Source organism: Phodopus roborovskii, unplaced genomic scaffold (genome assembly GCF_943737965.1).
Source record: "Phodopus roborovskii unplaced genomic scaffold, PHOROB, whole genome shotgun sequence".
In the NCBI taxonomy this organism is placed as follows: Eukaryota; Metazoa; Chordata; class Mammalia; order Rodentia; family Cricetidae; genus Phodopus; species Phodopus roborovskii.
The window spans coordinates 3,849,942-3,877,041 of record NW_026126547.1 but is presented as its reverse complement, the minus strand read 5'-3'; the positions used below and the strand labels follow the sequence as shown (position 1 = coordinate 3,877,041).

Here is a 27,100-nt window from a genome sequence, read left to right as displayed (position 1 = left end):
GCAGACAGATACTAAAGCAAACACATAATTAAAAAATAATAAAATGCATGTTAAAGAAAGAAAGGCATGGGGTATAAAGAAAGATTTCTTTTTCAAAGATGAAAAATGAAGAAAAGGATGATGGATGTGTCTACTTTTATTTTTTGGAAATCATTTCAAAGGAATAGCTTGTAAATGACCTCTCCCTCTTTCCCCCCCCTTCCTCTCTCCCTCTCTGTCTCTCTCTTCCTCTCTCTCTTTGAGAAATAAGAAATGAGTGGAAGGGTGAAGTCTTGATAAAAATAAAGAGTAGAAACCCTATCAATGTGCAGATCAACAGGGAAGAGATGCTGGTGTACATGGAACTGCAGACTCAGCTGCTAGAGCAGGTGTGAGTCCACATCTGTATGGCTCTAGGGTGTGCTCCAGCAGTTGGGACAACACCATGTCTAAGCTGTGGTCAAGCAGATAACTTGGAAGAGAGATGCAATCATTTACCAAAGGAGGAAAGGAAGCTAACACTACAAGGAGAAAAAAATACATCAGGAGAAAATGATGGGCATCAACAAGGCCAGAGAATTGGGCCAGGAAGAATGATCCTGGCAGGAAGTGGCCCATGAGAGAGTGCAAGCCAGAACAGACTGACAATGGATTTAGAAGAGCATGAGAAGACCAAGACAGTGTCCAAACCTATCAGGCCTTTGATTTCAGGCAGTGCCTTAAACCACACACAAGGACTACAGTAGTGCTGAGAGGGGAAAGGGGGTGTACTTTTTTTTTTAGACCCTAGAGGAACTGTAAAGCAAGGTCAATCTAGAGCTGAAAAGATGATGATAATAATAATAATAATAATAAACACCTTATTCAATTGCTGTTTTCCACTGAGGTGATCCCTTCTCCTTTCAGTCAAGGAGCAAGCTAAGGAAGAGCAGGAACCTCTGCCCAACCCACTTCTGGAAATCTAAGTCCTTATCCTCCCAATGTGATGCATCTAAATCTGTATGTTTTATGAGAACATGGACTAATGTACCAGCTGACACAGCCAAGGTCAGCCTATAGCGGCCCTCCAGGAGACATCTGTCAATGTTTTTCTTTGTTACAGTTGGGCAGGGCTGCAATAGGGGCTTCAGAACCTTTGAAGCATCTTATATGCACAAGACAGTTTCCCTCAGACAGCATAAACAGGAATTATCTGACCCACAAGGAAAACAAGCCATTTGAAAAACCCTAGTGAAGGCTCCAAAGCCCAGAGCTGTTCCAGGAATTTTCTGCACAGCTATCTTAAGTTTATTCTGCCTGAGGACTTCCTTTCATGGCAACTTTGAAATCTATTTTTTTTTTTCTGCTTGCTCTCCCATTAGGATTCCCCAGTCATGTGTTTCCTTTTTTTTTTTTTTTTTTAACAAATTAATGTAATCTAGTATTTAATTTTGTTTTGACAATTTTTTCTTCACCTCAAGGTCCAAGAAACATCCCTCTTCTTCAGACTTTAAGGTCTCTTCCTGTACAGATTACCACAGTATGTAGATTCTCTAGGGTACATGTTCTATGAGCCTGTATGATGCCACCTGCCACATGCAGGTCTGGTTATGTCAAATTGTGAGCACTAAAATGGGCATAGGCTGTTGGGCAACTTCCAGACCCTTCACTAAAGAAATTATTAAATGTCAAAAGCAAAACAGCCTCAATTCTACTGAAAGCCCTCATGTTGATAACATTTCCTAAATTATAACTTGAGTAAAAACCAATATCTTAGTGAAAATAAAATCTTGCTTTCCAAACACACCCTTGTTTTGGGGGAGCGGTTCACCTACTGCAATTTCTTCTGGGCCACTTGCCACAAGCAATGGTCATCATCACACAGAGTTCTGTTTGAGTGGCTCACAGTCCTGAACCATGATCTTCGGTGCTGCAAATCCATAACTTCTGAATGTCACAAATGGATGATATTCAGAAAGCAATGAGGTTATAGTCACTATTGTTAAGAAGATTAAATTACACCAAGCAAAGGAGGGATAATCTATAACCTCAATAAAATCCAAGCACCCTGCCTTCCTCTGCACATTGGCCACAGGGGACAGGTAGGGTGTGATAACCATACATCAGTGTCCCCCAAGGCTCAGCTTTAATCATCCTGGGATAAGTCACTGTGTTTATGTTGTGTGCTCCAATGTTATAGTGACTGGGAAGTCTCACTAGTTCCAGATAGACTTTCCCTCTAGGAGTAGACAGCTTTTCAAGATAACAAAGTATCTCTTATAAATTCATTTACCAAAGGAAACAAGTTGATGCAGTTTCTGCCATCCCATCATCTTCCCACTGGGAGTCCCTAACTGGGCTATCATCCATTTGTCCTGTAAAATAGGGCTACCACAAACCTAGTTGTCTATGCCTCATGTACCATAGTCTGTCTGCCAATCCTATGCCTGACTGAACCTGTTTCCAATGGAAACACAATGAAGGTCATTGTGCACATTTTCCCAATGTTATTAGCTATATGTAGTTTGAAACTCCTGTATGTTTTCCCACATGGCCTGTGTGATCCCTATTTTGGGACCTTTGAGTAACAACACATCTTTTCAAGGGTGTTGTTTCCTGGCCTGTAGGACATTTAAACCAGTGCAATAAGGACAAGGGTGGTCTGAGCAAGCAGTTGAGTGAGATTCAGTGTCTAGATAACAGCAGGAAAATGGGTATATGTTGTTAGGGAACCTTCTCTGATTATTGGATATGTGTGGGCAGTGCTTATATTCTAGGGAAAGAAGTCATGCATACATGGTAGAAAGGGTGATCAGGCGGGGAAGTTGAGCCAATCTACCAACAAAGGATGGACAGGAAATTCGGTGTCATAAGCTGAGATGAGCAGATATCACTGTTCCTGGAATCTGTCCCTTCAGTCTTGGAGGTGAGATAAGGTGAGAGCAGTCCTGACAGAATATTACTGATTCCTACTTCCCATTATTTCCAAGGATGGAGAAAAGGAGGAAGAATCCCAACATCGGTTTCACATGGTGTTCCTAGCTCCTAGCTATAGAAATGCAGAAAAGAAAATCCCTTACTTTTTAAGCACAATAAGATTTTCATGTGTTTATTTCTTATATGTTATTTGTTACAGGATAACATAAACTATATTCTTAAAAATGGTATTAACTTTCATATTCTAGTGGCTATACCACAAACTAGTTTTCATTGAATGAACTCTAGAGTTTATATCCACCAATAATTCAGCCTCAATCTACTACCCATATTACCAGAACCAAACTTTGAATGGGTAGAAATTGTTCAAACTGTGGGTGGTTTCAGCTAGCAGATGACTCTTCCTATGAGCATCTTCTGTGGCCAACTTTAGCAAAGAAGCAAAAGGCAAGCATCTGAACTTGAATATAAATCACCTGACAATAAGGAACAGGCTATAAAGCTTTATGTGAGCATTCTTAAGGGAGGGAGAGTTTGAAGTGCTGTTTTCCACTGAAGATACATAGTAAAGGGAAGCAGAGCACACAGTGACAGCAGCTTGTGACAGGTCATCTGGCAAATTATTGACCAAAAGCATGAGAAACAGCAAGGTGGGCTCTCTCTCCCTGCATGACGCTGTCTCACTTGGAGCCAGTAAAAGTATGTCACCCACCCCTCATGTTTTATTGCCATTCTGAGTGATAAGGTTCCCATAAAGTGAAGGTAGTTACACATTATATATATATATATATATATATATATATATATATATATGTATATATATATATATGTGTGTGTGTGTGTGTGTGTGTGTGTGTGTGTGTGTGTGTGTGTAACTAGCAGCTACATATAACTGCCAAGAATGCTACATAATTCTAACCTAACAATACTAAATGGAAGTGAAAAAGTTTATCAACCTAAAAGACTACATTATTCTATAGACAGAAAGGGAGTAGATCCAGATGCAGGATGGGAGAGGAACTAGAATGAATAGAGGGAGGGGAAACTATAATCATGACACATTGTATAATAAAAGAATCTTTTTTCAATAAAAAGGGGAAAAGACAGCATTGTTCTCTATAAAAGTTATGATTAAAAAATTTGAAGAAAATTAGAAAAGCATTCAATGGAGCTGGAGAGATGGTTAAAATGTCAAGAGGACTTACTATTCTATCAGAATGCCAGAGTTTATTATACCCCTGCACCCATATTGCCTGGCTCATCAAAAAACCTGTATTTCCAAGTCCAAGGGATCCAATGTCTCCTATGGCCTACATAGACTCCTGCATACATATGACCATGCCCACACACACACAAAGAAAAGGACAAAGAATATCATTCAAGACACTCTGAAAGACAAGAGTTATAACACGATTTAGTGTTCACAGACCCTCATAGGAAAATAATTAAGCTTCCAAGGAGTGAATGAAAGGAAGACATGAAGAGATGGTTAAAGGAGGAGAGATCTAACAGATACAAGAACAAAAGTCTTCAGTCCTTCATCAACCATAACAAAAAGGAACCACAATGAGTCTCTTTTACCCTCTTACCCTGTCAGACACCTTTATAAACACACATCTTGTGGTAAAGCACTTTGTGATGCACTTTGAGTGTGGGCGAGGCATATAGTGGTTCCACCTTCTGATGAAGCACTCTGTGTCTAAGGTGGTCATTTTTCCTCTAGACTCTATCTGGACCCTGCAATCATTTTTTTTTTCATTACTCCTTTTGTCAAAACAAATGAGGGCACAGTGCCTCCTGGGAAAAGGGAAGCAAAATGTTTTAAAGAAACTGCCTGAGAAATGCTATGTCTTTGACTTAATAATTATAGTTATTTTAACTGGCCCTAAGTTACCCAGAACCTCTATCCACTATAAGATGTCAGGAGGAACTAATTGGAGCAAACAGTTTGGAAAGAGCCTTTGTTATAACAGGCGTCGTGCTGCTGAGTTGACAGGAAAACAGAAACAGACAAAGAAACTCAGTACCTGTTCTTGATGTGCTGAGGAGGGCCAAGACACCTGAAGCTGCCATTCACCATTATGGCTAGCCTGGTACACAGAGCCTCGCACTCTTCCATGCTGAGAGGAAATAAATAAGTAGAAATGAGCCATGTTGTAAAGGTATGAGCCCTGTTCAAGCTTCAGAAATAAAAAGGAGGGAAAAACACCACTGATCCAAACTAAGTAACTTTTAATATAGAATACTCATGAAAATGAAATGAAGTGATTTGAAAATTCCTGAGATTTTGCTTAAGTAGCTAATTTAATGAAGGTTGTTAGCATATCTATGTGCCTGGAAAAAATGATCAGTAATAAAATATACAAGACATAACCATTTATAATCATCAGAAATACAGCAATACATGTACAGGGGATCTTAATATGTGATTTCTTCACAAAAAGAATGCCATAACTTTACTGACAAGAAAAAAAAAATGAAATCTTGACTCAATAAAAGAAGGAAAAAGGCTGAATATTTCAAAAATAGGAAACTGTTATAATATGAAAGTGAATATAATGTAAGATGAGTTCCCTTACTGGTTATCCAAAACAAAGGGGACTGCCTGGAAACCATATACACACAAACAACAAAATTAGGTTGTATTTCTATATTTGTACAGACATATACATAATATATATGAGTGTATCAATAATACTCAAAGAAAAAGTCTATCAATTTGATAGTTAAGAGTTAACATGAGAGGGTTGGAGAAGACTACCTGTGTGGGGCTGGAGGGACGAAAGGAAAAGTGATGTAATTCTGTTTTAATAAAAAAAGCATAAAAATGTAAAAGAATTTCATTAAGACAAAGACCCCACAATTTTAAAAAGGTTTATATTTATAGCCTATAAAGTATGATATAAAATCTTAGTGATAAACTTTTAAATTGTAATTATAATTTAAATTATAAGATTATATAAGATTATATTACTATCCAGCATCAAATTTTAAAGATCTACAATTCATAATTATTATAACTATGATTTATAAATTACAATACAGCTGGAATATTATTCAAATCAAAATGCAATCACCACCAAGAAAATGCTGAAAATTTTAATTTAAAATTAGTTAAAGAGGAAACTGTAGAAAATGTTGTAAGGAAAGGGCACTACCAGAAGAGGTTGTTACAATTGCTGAATTACACAGAGAAAACTCCTTGAATTTATGCCAGAGAAATGGCATTATAACAAAAGAGCCCCAAACATACCATAGGTAGTACAAACACAGAAGTGGTTTGAGCATAAGAATGCACTTTCTAAACATAACAGTAGTGGAAGAAACTCTGGGGAAGTTGTTGGATATACTTCACAATCCAAAATTCAAGCCTCCTAACAAAAGTCTCAAAACACAGTGAAAACATTTAAAAGAGGCTGCAAAATATCCATCCTTAGATGACATATTTATGTCACATCCTCTCTCCCAAAATCAAAGGATCATTGTGGAAATTGGAGAAGATGGTGGGAGCCAGAGGCTGTGGATGACTGCAAGAAAACAGCATCTTCCAAACACAAGACGGCAGCTGCGCACATGAACTCACAGTGATTATGATAGCATGAAGAAAATCTGTGAGCCCAAGCCAGACAAAATCCCAGCATGAAAGAAGAAGGTGGGCATGCAGTCCTACTCCTAGCTGCTAGGCTTCCTTTAACGGTGTGGCCCTGAGAAAGTCAGCTATGCTCCAGTGGGTGACCAGCCTCCCAAAACAATATAAAAATGTAACAAATTGGGCTTTATGGATTGAAAACAAAGCAAGGGTAAGGAAGGCGATGGGTGTCTAGGAGTTACTGGAAGGTGACTATAATCAAATCCATTGCCAGAAATTCTTAAAGAATTAATAAAAATAAGAATCTAGTTTATCAAAGTAATTACTGAACAATTAACAAAATAAACCATACAAACAAAGCAACAGACAAACCAAGAGTTGTTCAATCCCGACTTCTGTGTTGAAAAGCTAATGTCTTTTCCCCTCTATTCCATTCCAAATGAAGCAGGGAGTCTTCAAATCAATAATACCCAGTTAGTTATAGACATTTTCTCAGAAATTCAAAATGAGTCATCTCATATGCAGACAGTGAGTAAAAGTGCCATCAAATTTTAAAATTATATTTGGCCATGATTTCTTTTCTAGGAACTGAAAAAATGCAAACTGAGAATTATATAAACAAATTATTTTACCAGTAGCCCAGGACTTCTGGGAATCTAGGAACTCCCTGTCATGTAGAGACATCAACCCAGGTCTATACTCTCCTTGAATACCTCACAGGAAGGAATTTCAGGTGAGAGTAGCAAAAGGAAAAGTTTATTAAGAAGACAGAGAAGCACATCCATGACTGAAACTATACATCACAGGTTGATCTGAGGGAACATAGTCAACAATACAAATGGTTAAGTGAGAGAACAAAATGTCTTGTGCGAGATGTCATAAATCAAAGCTGTTTGTTGTATGTAGTAGCTTAACATGAGGTCTATGGAGTATATCATATGAACAGCCTAAACCGGCCTCATATGTTTTCTGACCATTTCTTTCTTTCCTTGCTTATTTATTCTTATCGTAGCACTGGAGAATAAATCCATATAGCCATGTGCCTACTAAACTAGCACTGTACCACCAGATGAAACCCTAGCTCCCTCTTTACTTTTCATTTTGAAATAGGGTCTCACTAAATTGCCCAAACTAACTTTGAACTCACTATGTAGCCCACGAAGGCTTTAATCCTTTAGCCTCCAGAGTCACTGTAATGATAGGTCAGTGTCACCAGGTCTAGCCTCTCTTTCACTAACTAATTTAAATTTAACATGTCTTGTCATGTTTATGGCACTGTCATGGGAAGAACATGAAGTCGTTTCTACACTAATTTCTTAAACATGCTTTGAACAAATGGAGTATTACAATATTGTCTGTGTGAGTTCCAACTTCAGAGTGAATGATATGGTAGGTCTAAGTCGATTGTACCACATGTTCAACATGTAAACCCAAAAGCATGTGGGTACAACAAAATCTCAGCCCTGAACTGAGTATCTTTCTTAGAAAGAAGAATACACAAAGCCTGAGACTGGTCAACAGTGAAAATAACCATGGGTCATCTGCTTAAAAACAAAGTAAACATGGATTCTCTTTCCTGGGTGGTTATTCTGAATAGTTTAGATATGTTATGAGGTGAGATGGGATTTAAAGCCTTGGATGGGAACTTTGGCATCAGGATTTGATGTGTAGGGGAAAGCAGGATGTCCTTCCCAGGATGGACGATAATTGGTTCTCCCTCTCTCCATTATCTGCCTCATGTGTTCCCAAGAATGCTGTGTGTTAAGGCATATGTAGAGGAAAATATTGCGTTAAAATCACAGAATCGCACTGGCCTCCCTCATCTTCATTCACAATGAGTCATTCACATCTTTATATTGTATGAATAGGGAGAAATCAATCTGTATATATGTAAATGTAGAATATTGATGTGAAAGCAAATGAATAGGAGGTTTTAAAAGAGAAACCTCAATGATAAGTGGTCTCTTTGAGAGAACAGTTTATAATAATCATATATATTATGAAAAATAAAAAGAATTTTCATCATTATACAACTTCACCCATCTAAGGACCCATGGTGGACCATGCCCGTGCCAGCAACAGATGCAAGCAGTCTCAGCATATCAGTGTGTAACTGCTAAAGCTCCAGAACAATGTGAACATATACAGCAATAATATATCATTCATATATATATATATATATATATATATGTGTGTGTGTGTATGTTTATATATGTTGAATAAGTATCAAATTCACTTGCTTCAGCAAAAAAAAAAAAAAAAAAAAAAAAAAAAAGAAAAGAAAAGAAAAATTCCTCTGGGAAGTAAAATAGAATATAAACAAAACTCAAGCATGGTCCTTCTGGTTACATCTGAGATCTGAGTGAGAAAATTATCAAATAATTGTCCTCAAAGCCAACTACAAAGTTGGACATAATTAAGGAACCAGCCATTTTAGAATTCCAAGAATGGACCACAGGCACATAGGCATGTAACTCTGTGAAAACGATGCCAAATAGCCATGGACACAATAAGAATATGGTAATCTGTGGCTCACTGTGGGCTACTATCTCCCTGCTTAGCTTCAACAATGGCCACTGAGGACAGGCCAGGACAGGTCAGGAGATGAGCTGAAAACCTCCACAGGAACCTACACCCAGTTTCAAGATGGGAGAAGAAAAAAAAGTCGTAGGACCTAGAGATCAATAGAAATTATCCAATCTCAAAATAAATATCTGACAAAGAAAATAAAACAAAAATGGACAAATATTAAATTAAAATACGATAACTACAGACTTATTTTCAGTGCTCAGAGATGCAGTGTCATCTAACATGTCCACTCTTCAACAAAAAGGCTTTATGGAAAAAATAGAATGTAATTCCTTTATTGGCCTCTGCTATATGTAATATAAAGACTTCTAATAAATTTGAAATGATAGAAACTACAAAAGAACCTTTCTCAAAGCCTGCCAAAGTTAAATTTAAAAGGAACAACAGGAAGAAGCTAGGAAAAGTTCCAAAAAGCATTGAAAATTAAGATTTCTAAATAAACTGTGTATCAGGAGTAAATCACAGGGGAGACTAGAAAACATTTTTTAGTGAATGAAAGCTTCAGTTAATAGAAAAAAGATGGGAAAGTGATACAGCTTGTTGGTCAAGCCTCATAAAAGCCCTGTAATGGGGACAGTGCTGTGTGCTGAGGGCAAGAGGCCATCCCAATGAGAGAAAGTAGGAAACTGCCCATCACAGAGTGCCAATTTGATTATCACAACACACCCTCCATAATGATGGGGAATGAGAAGTTCTCCCTACAAAACAGTTCTGGAACAACTGAGTAGCCACAAATGTAACAATGAGTTGAGACTCTTGTATTAACTGTATATAAAATAACTTTAAGTATAGAAAAGATCATTAAGTGGTAACAGTATTAATCTGTCTTAGAACACACATTCTCATGAATTGTGGACCCAAAGTTCTTAGGTATAATTTCTAAGGACAAACCACAGAAACAGAGAATAGTTAAACTTAATAAAACCTTTACACATTCATAGTTCCAAAGACAGACACAGACCAAGAGGAAGCATTTGAAATCATATATCAAACAGGAGACTTTAACACAGTATCTAACAAGACTCAGTGTATAACCTTTCCTACTTAAATAATTAAATGGAAATATAAGTTCACAAAAATACAAGGAAAGATGATACTGCCCTTTGGTAAAGGTGTAAAACCCCAGTGACTTGGGAGGCTCACACAGAGAAAACAAAATTTTAAGGCCATCCTGAGCTAGGGAGGAAATTGAAGGACAGCCTGGACAACTTTGAGACTTTACCTCCAAATAAAGGATAAATGAGAGATGGGAATGTAGCTCAGTGGTAAAAAAAAAAAAAAAAAAATGCCTGGTATGTGTGAGGCTCTAGGTTTTATTTGTATTGCCACCAAAAGAAAAAAGGAATTCTTTGCAAGTCAAACATGAGCTCATTGCACAGTCCAACAATCAAGCTCCTTGGCATTTACTCAAAAGGTCTGAAAAACATCCACATAAAAACCTGCATATGGATGTTTATAACAGTTTTGCTTGTAATTACCCTAACTTGTCAGTAATCAAAGCATCTGTCAGTGTGTGAGCAGACAAACTCTGGCACAGCCAGACAATAGAATATTGCTCGCTGTTGAGAAGTGATGGGCTTACAAACAAAGGAAGTAAGGAAAGAAGCTAGCTTTGAAAGGCTTGGGTGGCATTCCAGATGTGTGACTTCTGGAAAAGGCACAACCTTACAGGCAGTAAAATGTCTGATTGCCAGAGGTCAGGAGAATGAAGGGTGAACAGGGTAACATGAGGAACTCTTCAAGCAATGTAGGAAGCAAAGGCTATATCTTCAGATTGAACATTATTTCCAAAGCCAGGGAATGCCCAACACCAAGAGGAAAGGCAGTATAAGTATGGAGTCAGATGAGGCTTCTGTGTGTCTCTGAGGATTTATTCCCTATAGAAAATATCCCACTCTAAACAAATGTTGACAAATGTGTCCACACATAAGGGTGTGGGTACACAGTTAATCTCTTTAAGTTTGTTTATTTTTTTACTTATTATTTCTCTGTGTGTGTGTAAAAGTGAGATGTTGTATATGTTATATTATACATGTGTGACTATGAGAACATGCAAGTTATGACATGCTTGTGGAGGTCAGAAGATGGCTTTTAGGAGTTGTTTCTCTCCTTCAACTGTGGGTTTGGGCAATCAAAGTTGAGCTCCCAGACATGCACAGCAAGTGCCTTACCCACTGAGTCTCAGTGTCATCCCTACTTCGGAAAGTATGAGTCATAAACTACTCAGCAAGAACAAAGAATCAATTACTGACATGTGCTATACCCTGGGCAAGCATTAAATACTCTCTAAATGAAAGTGGTCAGATACAAACGTGTATGTGTTATATTACTCTATTAATAGGAAATGCCCACTAAAGTCAAAATTCAGAACTTAACAGTTCCTGACACCTAATTCATAGCATATTTTAGTTAAATGTGGAAGGAAAAACATCAAGCCTAAACTTATAACGTGTTCTTCATTCCATCTTCAGGGTTGTCATTAACCAAACTCTATCTCTCTCAATGTCATGGTTTCATGAAATCTACATTTGTATTGCTGCATGGCACGGAAGTGTTTAGTTATGTTGAGAGGGGGACTCTGGTGGAGAATTCTAACTACAAAATTAATTCTGTAATGAGATCCAGTAGCAGGTTGGGCATGCATTTCAGATGGTTTACAGGTGGGAATAGGGGGAGCCTGGGTATAAAGTTGTTGGGGATCCTTAGGAAAGGCAGACAGAGTCTGGTCCCCACCTGAGCAACACATGTGAGTGGATATATAGACAGAGGTCATGGAAAGGCTCCATTTATGACTCTGTTCCTCTGTAGGCCTTGTCAACCTGATAATGACTTTGTGCCCTTAGTCTCCCAATGGGCTCCTGGGACTAAAGACTAGTGAGGGCACTTCTGTGCCGTTCTCTGGGTGACCTCACTGCTACCCAGCCTTGTTCAGGGAGTGGCAATCAGAGAAGACAATCACCTGTGAGAGGTTAACACTGCAGCACAGCCATCCCGAACCTCCTGAGTTATTGTCTGCCACAGGTACCGTTTAGAGCAGGGGTCCATCCCAGAGCTGGGCTCATCCTGAGAGAAAGAGAAAACACAGTCGTGGCCATTTGATGGACATAGACAGGAATGGACATCTACTATCACACAGATACAGACCCTGGCAAGGAGGAAACCCCCACTGTGATTTGAACAGGGAAATCTCCATTGGGTTCTCTGCTATACAGGGATGAAGCAAGAAGAGAGGTGATACATATGAGTCCCTGGCTCTACCACTCCTGCAGAAAGCCACACAAGAGGCCTTAATTATTGTTACTAATCACAAACCTTCTCATTGTACCTTACCTAAGGTTTTGGCCCTCTGAAATGCTCTTCACCCCTACAGAACAAGGACAGATGCTCTCAAGAACACCTAGCATGTCTTGGTAGAATGACGACACACAAGAGTGAATGTATGGTGAATTGTTCTGAGAAAACAAACAGAAATCTCTCAGCCCTGCTCTACCTCTGAGAAAAGCTAGATAACCATAAGAATTTGCACATATCTGCCACAAGTGGTCAAAGTTGTATGTGCACATGTTGAGGAAATGTCTGAATTATTTGCCTGGCTGACTGGTGAAGGTGTTCCTCCAAAAAGTAGCTATTCAGACAGTCCTGTAAGATGACTGCTTCAGACCTGAGACAGAAATGGGAATTTCATGCAACTATGACACCACCAAATGCACACAGCAACATTCCAGTAACCACCTCAGTACAATGAAGAAGCTGAGTGACAGGATTGGAGATTATCAACTTTGCAAAGCTCAGTGGGTTACAAGTGATTACAAGTAAGAAAGTCAAGAGAATAAGGAAAATAATACATCAGGCTGGAGAGATGGCTTAGCGGTAAAAGGCTGGGCTCACAACCAAAAATAAAAGGAAAATAACACATGAACAAAACAGTGACTGCAAGGAGATGAAAATAAGGTGTGAGGAGCTGGTGGTTCTGAAGCAGAAACTTCAGAGAGCAAAATGATAAGTGCAACAGAGTTTTTACTGCAGACTGAATCCAGCCAATAAAGGAGTCATAAACACAGGCTATTTAAAACTATCCAATCATGGGAAGAAGGAAAACAGATGGAAAAGTAGCAGAGAAAATATTCAAGGGATGTGTGTGTGTAATTTAGAGCAGTCATTAATGATTGACAGTAGAAGGATCAGCCACATGATCATATAACCTAGGCCTACTCGTGTACACAGCCAAAGGCAATGAGATGAATGGCAACATGCAAACATGCCCTAACACACCTGCTACATCACCTCTCACATATGTATGGAAATTCCCAAAAATAGATGCATGGATTAAAAATGAGAAATTCTGGAGAAGGGAACAGTAAGGCACTTGTATAATGACCACAGCAATCTAGATATCAATATGGATGGGAAAAGTTCTGTGAGATCCTACCCATAGATGAAGAGCTGCAGGTAAACAAATGCAGCTGAGAGAGGGAAAAGAAGTTTTCTTCTTCAGGGACACACATCCTGATAAGTTACCCAGTCCCAAGTGCTCGTCCCTAAAAATACACACAGGAACAAAACAAAAGGGCTCAGTAGTGTGTGTGTGTGTGTGTGTGTGTGTGTGTGTGTGTGTGTGTGTGTGCTCATGCATGCATGCATGCGTGTACAAGTGTACATGCATGTGACTGACAAATATAATTAAAGATTCAGTGAGGGTAGATACAAGGGGAGTTAGGAAGGAAATCACACCTGCACATAAACTGGAAAGTTATAGAAGCAAGGAGAAGAAGGAAAGTTTCTGGAAGTGGAACATGGGAAACTGGGTTGACACTAGTGGACTTACTTAACCAATCAGAGTCAACTCTGGATTGGGGATTTCTATCAATGGAAAGTTTTGTGCTCTCCAAAATTCAAGTTGAGACATAGTCTCCAGTGAAACTGGACCTGGATCTGTGGCTTTGGGAAGTGATTGTGTTATGAAGATTCTACCCTCATGGGTGCCATTGATTTACCTATAAAAGAGGGTGATAGAGAGGTCATCTCTTTTTTGTATTGTTTGCTTCGGCCACATGCAGACACAACATTCCTCTCCTCTGGAGGAGGCTCATTTTGAAAATGGATACCTATACCACATACCTATACCTATAGGTACCCTGATCCAGGACTTCCAACCTCTAGAATAGTCTCTGTTATCTGAGAGACTGAAAAATGTAAAAACCTGATTCATGGTAGGAAAAGGAGACAGACAGGGTCTGTCATCAACAACAGTGTGCTGAGTGGTTGGTTAGAATTTTCTTCTTGCCAATTGTCATTACTAAGTAAGGTAACCAGTAGATCATTCAATTTGGCCATGGTCATCATTACAAATGTATGTTTATAGTAAAACAACATGTAGTATACTTTAGATTTATACAGCTCATATCCATCAAGGATGCTTAAGTAAACCTGCAAGGAGGGGGCACATTTTCACACCAGCCTAGTTTCCCTTGGCGATCTAGTCAGGAAAGCCAAATGTGATGTTTTTAAAATGAAACCTCTACTTCCATAAACTTTCAGAGTGGCCTCCACCAGAAAGATATATGATAGTAGAAAGGACATCATTTATTGAAAAAGAGCAAACAAATGGACGTTTCTTGGAACCTGATGCTCTCCTCTTCAATAAACTCCCAAGAACTTGTTAGCTGAGCCACTTTGAAGGGAAGTCTAGCCCAGCTGTGTGATGCATGTCTGTGCTTTTTGCAGTTAGGGAACACTAAGCATATATCTCTTAAGAACTTCTAGCTATCAAACCCCCCCCAAAAAAAGGAAATGGGGGATGAACACTAAACAAGCAAAAAAAAAAAAAAAAAAAAAAAAAAAAAAAAAAAAAAAAACTCTTGGCCTTTTCTGCAAATCAAGTGATGTATGTGTACTGATTACAAAGTCAGAAAACAAGAAGTGGGATCTGGTATTTCTCAGGCAGAAGGCTGAGTGGTTTAAAACCTTCCTGGTTATTGCCCTCTTCTTGTCTCTGTGGAGAATGTCAACAGCATTGCTTTAATCTGATGATTTGAACACCACCATCATCACAGTAACTCCCCAAGTACTGGGTGACAAATTTAATACTGATTATTTAATTTACTGCCTTCAACATCTCCATGAGAGACACAATTAAGAACACTGCTTTGATACAAGGAGACAATAGACATACATGCTCAAGGACACACTGAAGAACTGCAATAGCACATCTAAACCCAGTCACATGGTCACTGCACCAGTGTCCTAGGCACTCAGGATTAGTGGGAATGAGAGGATGTAAAGGAAGAAGAGGGACTTTATATGAATCTCTTAGAATACAACTTGTATCCTAGTTCCTCTGGTGATGTGAATTATAGAGATTCATATAAAGTCCCTCACAGAACTAGGAAGGGACAAGTCCCCCAGACCTCAGGTATAGTGGGGGAGGACAGCTAATGGAGAGAGAAGTAGGAGAAAATGAGAGGGAGGAGAGGAAGGCATGTGCGACCAGGAGGATTGAGCCTGGTTAGGAATGGAAAATAGGAAAGAGAGAGAGAGACAGAGACAGAGAGAGAGAACATAAAAGAGGGAGCCAATATTGGTTTGAAGATAAAGTTGAACACAAAGAAAGGTCGAGGGAACTACAAGACTGCTCCCAACTAACAATCTCAGCTTCCGTGGAAAGGCTATCATAAATGCCCTTCCCGGAGAGTGAGATCAACAACTAACTTCTCCATGGAGTCCTCAACTAATGCCTGTTGAAAACAGGAGCAAACACCCATACATAAACACTGAGTCAAACTAGAACCCAGAAGCAGATGGAGAGGACAAGACCATGCGGTAGAAGTACATAGAGACAGCTTACCTGAACAAGGAGGAGCTAAAGGCCACTAGACTGATAGCTGGGAAGCCAACAGGGGTCTGACTCGGACCCCCCTGAATATGGGTCTCAGCCAGAAGGTCTGAGCAGTCTAAGAGACCTCAGACAGTGGAGCCAGGATGTATCCCTGGTGCACAAAAGGACTTTGCAAACATATCCCCCATGGAGGGATAACTGCCTTATTCTAGAGATAGGAGAGAAGCCCTAGTCCCTACTTCACAGGACCTGTCAGATCTACATGACCCCAACTGGATGGCATTCCCCTACATATTGTATTGTGGTGGGGGGTTGGGAGGGGAGGGTGTTTAGAGTGCATGGGAGAGGGTAGAGAGGGCAAAAGGGAGGGAAGGGGGGAGGGAGGGCTTGGGGGGAGGGAGGGAGGGAGGGAGAGGGAACTGGGATCGACATGTAAAATAATAATAATAATAATAAAAAAAACGCTTTGACTCCAAAATTTAAGTTGAAGAACAAGTTACTGGGGAAAAGTATTTCTATTTTTGTTTCCACAGAAAATGAAAAGATGTGGATTCCTTCCAGACTAATGTGGTTTGATCACACCAGACCGCCTGAAACAGAGTACAAGCTGATCCTACATTCCAAACAGCTGGACAAAACAGCCCTACAGACTACAGCTAGGATATCTGAATCTTCTTCGAATCCCCCAAGACAGCGCCCCTTACCAGCAGGAAGTAGTTTGGAAAGAACGACGCCCAAATTCCCAAATAGTGTGTATAAATGTTTGTTTTCATTTAATTGGACTTTGTTATATAAAATTAAATAAAAAATACTCTATATGCATAAAAAAAAATAAAAAAAATTAAAAAATGGAAAAATAAATAAATAAATATAAGCTTTAAAAAAAAAAAAAAAAAAAAAAGGAAGAAGAGATCTTTTAAGTGGAATGAGGAAACTCACCACGAGTGTTAAGAACATCCAGTCAGAAGTGGTTAATGCCAGTGTCCTCTCAACACAGCCTGCCTCATCACCACAGTACAGTGTCATAGTAAAATGGGACAAGTGATTATAGACAATAGATAGATAGATAGATTCTGTTATAATAAATAAATAACCCTATGCTGAACCTTTTAGTAGCAAACTAAGAGAAAGAAGAATTTCTAGGATCCAACCAATAGATGACAAAATGAGTTTTCTAACATAGTTTTTCTGGATCTCCATTAGCTTCCCCAGGGATATGCTGTTTTCATGTGTGAACAACATAGAAAGATCACTTTTACTTCCTAGATTTTGAATGCCCCTGGGACTGTCTTCCAAGGTGAAACTGGATGGACTGTGGTGTTTAAATTCCTATCAATGGCACAGGAAGACTGTTTCTCTCTTGTTTAAATGACTGTGCACAATCAGAATGGTTTTTAAACACACAGCAATGGACTCTGTTTATTGATAACAAATCCCCTCTCTCTAGATAAGGTAACTTAAATTGGCTGTTCCTACATAGATGACAAACTGCCTTTACTCAAGGCCATAATCCTGCCCTATCCCTTGCTAGAGCTCCTTCCTTCCTTTGTATTCATGTGACATGGATGTGTTAGACAGCTTTCCACCACTATAACATATATGGGAGACAATCAACTTATAACGAAGGACTGTTACATCTGACTTGATTTTAGAGGTTCAAACTAGGGTTGGCCCTATTGCTTTTCTACATGAAGACAAGGCAGTGATACATCACAGCAGTGAAGAGTGTTTGAGCTCTCTCTTTCATGGCTAGGAATTGAAAAAGAAAAGAAAGAGGAAAGAGCTAGAGTCTTCCTGCCCACTTAGAATATTCCTACGGTGACCTAAAGCCCTGCTGCTACGATCTCTTAGAGCAGTGGTTCACAGCTTCTGGGTCTCCACCCCAACAGGGGCCTTGTATCAGATATACTTCATGTATTACATTATGATTCATAACAGTAGCAAAATTACAGTTAAAAAGTAGCAACATGAGGAACTTATTAAAGGGTTACAGCATTAGGAAGGTTGAGAACCACTGTCTTAGACATTCTACTACCTCTTGTATCATTAAGAGCGATAAAAGAAGTGGTTAGCACACAGATTTTGGAAGATGATAAATTAAACACAGAAAATTCTGATTCCCATCCTCATGATTTACCATGGGCCTATGTCACTACAGCTACAATAAATATAAACCCATAAGCAAACTAAGACTTCAAAGCAGTTTGTCAGAGGAAATAGTCTTCACCAGGGAAGAGCACACCAATTAGTTATCTAATACCAAGTGATCAGCCCTGAAAATATACATCATACAAATAACATTAAACAGCTATAATCAAGTTGTATTTAAATATATGTACACATATGAATATACATATATGCCTGCAATAACAATGAGATAGGAGGTCATAAATTTGAGTCTAGGACCAACCCAGGCCTGCCTTCCTCACATCCTTGGCCCTGCTAGGCCCACTACTCGGAGTAAGCATTTGGTACAGCAAAGGTCCAATCCCGCCTCCATCTCCTTGGAACTCCCTTGGTTGGCTTGGAGAATACTTGACCTTCTTATCCACTAGGGACCATCTTGAGCCTGCTCTTACCTGGTATTTGGGGCCTCATCCGCTACCCTCTACCTGAGTGCTTGAGACCATCCTGAGCCTGACTTCCCCACATCATTGGCCCTGTGTGGCCTCTGCTAGAAAGAAACCCAAGAGAGCTTGGATGATCCAGAGTTACAGACATCAAACTCCTGATCCACCTATACCCAATGGGAGGCCAGGGTAGAGAGAGAGGGATACTCCACCTATACCCACTGGAAGAAGCAATGGCAAGATAGCAATACAAGAAAACACCCAACAATAGAAGACCTGTATGACACCACCAGGATTTAGGGACTCTATACCAACTAGATCTGAAAACACCAAAGCAGACAAAGCAGAAGAGAATGACTTAAAAAAAAAAAAACAACTTCATGAAAATGATAGAGGCCCTCAAAGATGATATGAGAAAATCCCTTAAAGAAATGGAAGAAAAAACAAACAAAAACATTGGAAGAAATAGAGGAAAAGAACAACCAAAAAAAAAAAAAAAGCAATAAATGAACAAATCTCTTAAAGAAAGTAAGGAAAGCCAAGATAAAACAATCAAACAGATGAAGGAAACAATTCAAACAGTTCATGACCTGAAAACTGAAATAGAGACAATAAAGAAAACACAAACTGAGGGAATGCTAGAAATAGAAAAACTGGGTTAAAGATCAGGAACTAGAGATAACCAAAACAATACAAGAGATCAAAGAGAATCTCAGATGCTAAAGATAAACTGGAGGAAATAGATTCATCAACCAAAGAAAAACTTAAATCTAACAAATCCCTAACACAAAACATCTAGGAAAAGTGAGACATCATAAAAAGATCTAAGGTAAGAATAATAGGCATAGAAGAAGGCAAAGAAGCCCAGCTCAAAGGTGCAGAAACATATTCAACAAAATAATTGAAGAAAACTTTCCCAGTCAGAAGAAGGACATACCTGTGAAAGTACAAGAAGCACACCAAACACCAAATAGACTGGACCAAAGAAACAAAAAGAACCCTTGCCCCATAATAATCAAAATGCCTAACATACAGAATAAAGAAAGAATATTAAGAGCAGTGTAGAAAAAAAGCTCAGGTAACATATAAAGGCAGACCTATCAAAATTACCTGACTTTGCCATGGAATCTCTGAAGGCCAGAAGGTCCTACAAATACTAAGAGTCCATGGATGCCAGCCCAGGCTACTATACCCAGCAAAACTCTCAATCACTATAGACAGGGAAAACAAGATCTTCAATGACAAAGCCCGATTTTCACAATACATATCCACAAATCCAAACCTACAAAGAGTTCTGGAGAAAAACAAACAAACAAACAAAAAACAAACAAAAATAAAACCTGCCAACCCAAAAAAGTTAACTACACTCACAAAGACATAGGCAATAGATAATCCCACTTCACCAGAACCCAAAAGAAAAAGTGGGGCAAATATACTCATAATACCACCACCAACAATAAATCTAAAACGAACAAGCAGTAACAATCAATGGTCCTTACTTTCCCTCAATATTAATGTTCTTAACTCACCTATAAAAAGACACAGGCTAACAAAATGGACAGAATGACAGAATCCATTCTTCTGCTTCATAGAAGAAACAAATCTAAGCTTCAAAGACAGACACTACCTTGGGGTAAAAGGTTGGGAAAAGATCTTCCAATCAAATGGACCTAAGAATCCAGGAAGTGTAGCTATCCTAATATCTAACGTTAGACTTTAAACCAAAATCAATCAAGAGATGAAGAAGGTCATTTCATATTCATCACAGGAGAAGTCCGCCAGTACAAACACTCAATTCTTAATATCTATGCTTCCAATACAAAGGCACCCACATTCCTAAAAGAAATGCTACTAAAGCTCAAAGCTCATATAAAACTTCACACATTCATCGTGGGAGACTTCAACACCCCACCCTCACCACTAGACAGGGCCACCGGAGAGAAACTTAACAAACAAAAGAACTAACAGAAGTTATATCCCAATTAGGGTTAATTGACATCTATAGAACATTCTATACAAACACAAAAGGATATACATTCTTCTCAGCTCCACATGAACCTTCTCTAAAATCAAAAACATACTAGGCAACATAACACACACACACACACACACACACACACACACACACACACACAAAGAAATAACCCTCTGTATCCTATCAGACCACTATGCTTTAAAGTTGAAATTTAACAACACAAATTGCAAAAGCCCTACAAACTCATGGAAACTGAACAATGCACAATGGCACCATTCCTGGGTCAAAGAAGAAAAAAAGAAAGAAATAAAATTTTCCTAGAATTCAACATGAATGAAAACACAACATACCGTAAATTATAGGACATGTTGAAAGCAAAACTACAAGGAAGTTCATTGCACTAAGCACCCAAATGAAGAAAATGGAGGATATTCAAGTTAGAGAATTAACAGCACAATTAAAATCCCTAGAACAAAAATAAGCAAACTCACCCTGGAGTAGACACCAGGAAATAATCAATTTGAAGGCTGAAATCAATAAAGTAGAAACTAGGAAAACAATACAAAGAGTCATTGTAGCACAGAGTTGTTTTTCAAGAAAATCAACAAGATAGACAAACCTTTATTCAAACCAACTAAAAATCAGAAAGAGAACATGCAAATCAACAAAAACAGAAATGAAAAGGAGGACATAACAATAGACACTGCGGAAATCCAGACAATTTTCCGGTCATACTTTGAAAACCTGTACTCTACAACATTCAAAAGTTCAAAGGAAATGGACAAACTTCTGGATGGCTATCACTTACCAAAATTGAATCAAGAATAGATAAGCAACTTAAATAGACCTATAACCCCTAAAGAAATAGAAGCAGTCAACAAAATCCTCCCAACCAAAAAAAGCCAAGTGCCAGATGGCTTTAGTGCAGAATTCTACAAGAAATTCAAAGAAGAGCTAATACCAATATTCCTCAAATTGTTTCACACAACAGAAACAGAAGGTTCATTACCAAACTCTTTACAGGCTAAAATTACCTTGATACCCAAGCCACACAAAGACACAACTAAGAAAGAGAACTACGGACCAACATCCCTCATGAACATTGATACAAAAATATTCAATAAAATACTGGCAAATCAAACCCAAGAAAAAGTCAGAGAAATCATCCACCATGACTAAGTAGGCTTCCTCCCAGGGATGCTGGGATGGTGAAAAAAAAATCTATGAATGTGATCTAACATATAAACAAACTGAAAAAGAAAACTCATATGATCATCTCATTAGATGCTGAAAGAGCCGTTGACAAAATCCAACACCCTTACATGATAATGGTCTTGGGGAGATCAGGAATAACAAGAACATACCTAAGCATAATAAAAGCAATATACAGTAAACCAACAGTCAACATCAAACTAAATGGAGAAGATTAGGGTGATTCCTCTAAAATCAGAAACAGGAAAAGGCTGCCCACTCTCTCCATATTTCTTCAGTATTGAACTTGAAGTTCTAGCTACAGCAATAACACAACAAAAGGAGATCAAGGGGAAACAAATTGGAAAGGAAGATGTCAAACTTTCACTATTTGCAGATGACATGAGAGTTTACATAAGTGACCTGAAAAACTCTAATAGGGAACTCCAACATCTGAGAAACACCTTCAGCAAATTGGCAGGATACAAGATTAACTGAAAAAAAAATCAGTATCTCCACTATAGACAGATGATAAAGGGGCTGACAAAGGAATTAGAGAAATAGCACCCTTTAAAATAGCCAGAACAATATAGAATATCTTGGGGTAATGCTAACAAAGAAAGTGAAAAACCTATATAGCAAGAACTTTGTGTCTTTATAGAAAGGAATTAATGAAAATACCAGAAAATGAAAAGATCTCCCATGCTATTGGATAGGTAGCATAAACATAGTAAAAACGGCAATCTTGCCAAAAGCAATCTATTGATTCAATGCAAGCCCCCTCAAAATTCCAGCACAATTCTTCCCTGACCTTCAAAGGATAATACTCAACTTTACATGGAAAAAAAAAAAGGCCCAGGATAGCCAAAACAACCGTGTACAATAAGGAACTTCAGGAGGCATCACCATCCCCAACTTCAAGCTCTACTATAGACCTATAGTCCTGAAAACAGCTTGGTACTGGAACAAAAATAGACAGATAGACCAATGGAACCAAATAGAAATTCCTGATATTAACCCACACCCCTATGAACACATGATTTTTTTGACAAAACTGCTAAAAGTGTACAATGGAAGAAGGAAATCATCTTCAACGAATGGTGCAGACAAAACTGGTTGATGGTGTGTAGAAGAATGCAGATAGACCTGTGCCTATCACCACGCACAAAACTCATGTCCAAACGGATCAAAGACCTCAACATAAATCAAGCCACACTGAACCTCTTAAAAGAGAAAGTAGTAGGTACCCTTGAGCAAATTGGTACAGGAGACTGCTTCCTGAACATAACAACAGTAGCACAGACACTGAGATGACAATAAATGGGACCTTCTCAAACTGAGAAACTTCTGTAAGGCAAAGGACACAGGTGACAAGACCAAATGGCAGGCCACAGACTGGGAAAAGATCTTCACCAATCCTACATCTGACAAAGGGCTGCTCTCCACAATATACAAAGAACTCAAGAAACTAGTCAACAAAACACCAAATCACCCTATTAAAAATTAGGGTATGGAATTCAATAGAGAATTCTCAAGGGAGAAATCCAAAATGGCTGAAAGGCACTTAAGAAAGCATTCAACATTCTTAGCCTTCAGGGAAATGCAAATCAAACAACTCTGAGATACCATTTTACTCCTATAAGAATGGCTAAAATCAAAAAAAAAAAAAAAAAAAAAAAAAAAAAAAAAAAAAAACAATGAGAGCTCATGCTGGAGAGTATGTGGTGAAAGGGGAACACTCCTCCACTGCTGATGGGAGTACAAACTTGTAGAACCATTTTGGAGTTCAGTATGGTGGTTCCTCAGGAAAATGGGAATCAGTCTACCACATGACCCGGGAATCCCACTCTTAGGCATATACCCAAATAATCCACATCTATGCAACAAAGACATCTGTTAAGCTATGCTCTTAGCAGCATTATTTGTAATAGGAAGAACCTGGAAATAACCTAGATGCCCCCCAACTGAAGAACGGAAATAAGGATAAAGAAGATGTGGCATATTTACAAAATGGAAAACTACTCAGTGGAGGAGGGGGGTGAGGAAACAATGGAATCTTGAAATTCACCGGCAAATGAATAGAACTTGAAGAAACCATCCTGAGTGAGGTAACCCAGTCACAAAAGAGGAACATGGTATGTACTCACTCATATATGGATTTTAGACATAGAGTAAAGGATCGCCAGCCTATAATACACACCATCAGAAAAACTAGGATACAAAGAGGAATTAAGAGATTCATGCAAGGTCCCTCACAGAAGGGGAAATGGTTAAGATCTCCTGAGCATATTGGGAACAGGGTTGGGGTAGTAAGTAGAGAGGGAGTTTGGAGAAAGAGAAGGGGAGGAGAGTAGAACATGTGGAACTAGGAAGATTGAGTCTGGGGATGAATAGACGAGACGAGAACAAAAAAAGAGATACCATATTGGTGGGAGACATAGGTTTGAAGAGAAAACTGAATTTAGAGAAATGTCCAGAGACCTACAATGATGACTCTATCTAACAACCTGAGCAATGATGGAGAGGCTACCTTAAATGCCCTTCTCTGATAATGAGATTGATAACTAACTTATATGCCATCTTAGAACCTTCATGTAGTAAGCTGTTGGAAACAGAAGATACCCACAGTTAAACACTGAGCCAAATTCCTGGAATCCAGTAGCAAAGAGGGAGGAATGATAAGAAAAGGGGTCAAGATCAGTCTACAGAAACCCACAGATACAGCTGACATGAACAAGGGGGAGCCTATGGACCCCCCCCCCAGACTGATAGCTGAGAAACCAGCATTGGACTGACTCAGACCCCTTCTTTGTACATGGGTCTCAGTCAGGTGGCCTGGACAATCTAAGGAACCTCTGACAGTGGAACCAGGATGTATCCCTGGTGTATGAAAGGACTTTGGGAGCATATTCCCCATGGATGGATACTCCCCTGACCCCTGACTCCCCTCCCCAAGAGGGAGGGCCTAGGCCAAATAACTTGACAGATTTTGATGATCTCTCCTGGAAGGCTTCAGTCTTCCTGTAGAGTGGGTGGTGAATGGAGTGGGAGGGGGCTTGGGGGGCATAGGAGGATGGGACAGAGAAGGAACTGGGATTGATATGTAAAATAAGAAAGAATAATAGGAGAGAAGTCCTAGTCCCTACTTCAAATGACTTGACAGATTTACATGACCCCACTTGGATGGCATAGCCCTCCATGTGGAATATGGGTGGGAGGATGGGTGAGGAGGGTGGTCAGGGTGCATGTGACTGGGGGGGGGAATAAGAGAGAGGGAGGGAAGAAAGGAGAGAGGGAGAAGGAATGGAATCGACATGTAAAATTAAAAAAATAATAAAATTAAATTAAAAAAGAAAAATAAAAAACAAAATAAGTAAAAACTAAAGCTAAATAAGTAAATGTTAAAGAAAACATGCACCAGTTTTCAGATAAAAGGTGAAAGTTATTATTTCAACATTCATTTAATGTTAACATTTTTTATGTGAATCTATCACAATAATGTCTGATTTTTGTAAAATTGCACTGGTATCTCCCAGTACGTTGGAGAATATGCACCTAAGGCAGCATCTATCAGTCCATACAGTTAGTGTCTCAAGTCCTGAAGTTCCAAGAGAACTTCATCACAAACCTGGTATCCCAACCACTCACCAATAAAAGAATGTCAGGCTTTCCCACCAGAGCCAGGGCAGTGGAGAGCTTCCGTCTGGTTCCTCCACTGTAGGTGGCCACAGGTTTGTTCACATGAGGTTCAAAGTGAAGGCGTTTTACCAGGTCTGCAGCCACCTGAAAGAGAAAATCTGTCCATGAACCTTTGTCCATGATGTCTACATGAGCTAGGTTACCTCCCGTCTCCTCCCACCATGCTGGTGTCCTCTGACACAGGGGCCAAACACTTCCCCATCCCATTTCACTTTATGAGAAAGAGCAATGGGGAAAGATCAAGGGAAAGAGGGTCCCATGTCTGTGGACACTTAGAATGGCCAAACACAGGTCTGCAGACCAGAGGACTCTGAATCAATGCTGACTCTTGATGATTATACACATTCAGATGAATAAAGGGGGCCCAGAAGAAGGCTGAGAAGGTGCTGGAAAACAAAGAGAGAGGGGGGAGAAGAGGAAGAAAAAAAGAGAAAACAAGGTACCAAAACATCAAGAGAAATGACACTGAATAAGGAATATAGACCATTGATAGCATCTATACATTTAGAGTTTGGTTTATTCAGTATTCAGGCTGAGGAAAGATGGGGCCAGTATCTTCTTCATAGCTGCTGGAAACTATCTGATCATTTCATGAGGGTGTGACTTCATTCAGCAGATTCTACATACATCCTCAACCACCATAGTTAGCTTTAATGCCCTCAAGCTCAGGCTCGCAGCCTCTCTTCTCTCCACCATTCTACTCTGTCTTACCACACATCCTGGGAGCTCACTTACCCTTAAATTTTAATACATTTAATTAAATTTTAATCTCCATCCTCCCTGATGTGCTCCAGCTGATCTTCCCCAGCATAATTTCCCTAAAATACTTCTTACCTGCTTCCAATTCTGTCTCTTAAGTGACACCCAAGCTAAGCATTTTGTTTGTTTCCAACTGTCTATACAATTTTTAAAGATGCACACTTCATATAATTCTTGTGCAGATAAAAATATACTTTAATGAATGTATTAATGCAGATATAAATTTGTTTTTCAGATATGGTCACATCACCAAACTAGTGAAAATCATATCTTAGTTCTCATTTAGAATGATAAATTGTATAGGATTGTGAGAGTTGATAACTTTATATTTAAAAGCACTAAATAAAACAGTGTTCAGCTAATGTGTATACTTTTGTACACACATATAAAACAGGGTTATAAGAATATGATGATCATAATATATACAAAAAACTTTGTATAATAATATCTTTAACTTAAATTATTCAGTCTGTATTTATACGGCTTCAAAGTAATTTAGACAATGAGCTGAAAGACACAAGTGTCGGTCCATGCTCAGACAGTGTGAGCCAAGGAAATAGAAGTCAATGCCCAGAGGCAAATACAGATTAAATCTTGAGTCTCCATAGTCTCTAAGAAAGCCATCTCAAGGTCAATCCTTTGTTCTCAATGAAAATATCCAAGCTATTTTATTCAGACTGTCTCATGGGGGAACTTCCCTTCCCCTGTATTCATTTGGTCAAATTATTCCAATTAAAATGAATTGAATAAAAGCCTTCTTAAGCAAATAAAAACTTCAAAATATTTGAACCAGGATTAGTAAACAAGCTCAAATAAGTAATTGGGAGGGACCCTGCAGTAAAAAAGGCTGAGACAGACAGACTGTGCTGTGCATCTTAGCAACAACCAATGGTATCCACAGAGTCACAAAGCTGAAGTGTAGTCCTTCCTGGATGATGTTCACAGGGAAGATGGAGGGAGGGAGCAGGATGCCTAGGTGAAGCCTTTGCTTCAGGGCC

The 27,100-nt window shown here is 39.0% G+C and overlaps 1 protein-coding gene across 1 annotated transcript in view; it reads right to left on the bottom strand.

Moving 5' to 3' along the window:
* Positions 1 to 27,100, bottom strand: part of Abca13 (ATP binding cassette subfamily A member 13) — a 421,036-nt gene that overhangs the window by 26,827 nt on the left and 367,109 nt on the right. Inside the window, 3 exon segments of the mRNA XM_051200607.1 lie at positions 4,923 to 5,015; positions 12,033 to 12,136; positions 25,293 to 25,427. Coding sequence (XP_051056564.1) covers positions 4,923 to 5,015; positions 12,033 to 12,136; positions 25,293 to 25,427 — 332 coding nt within the window.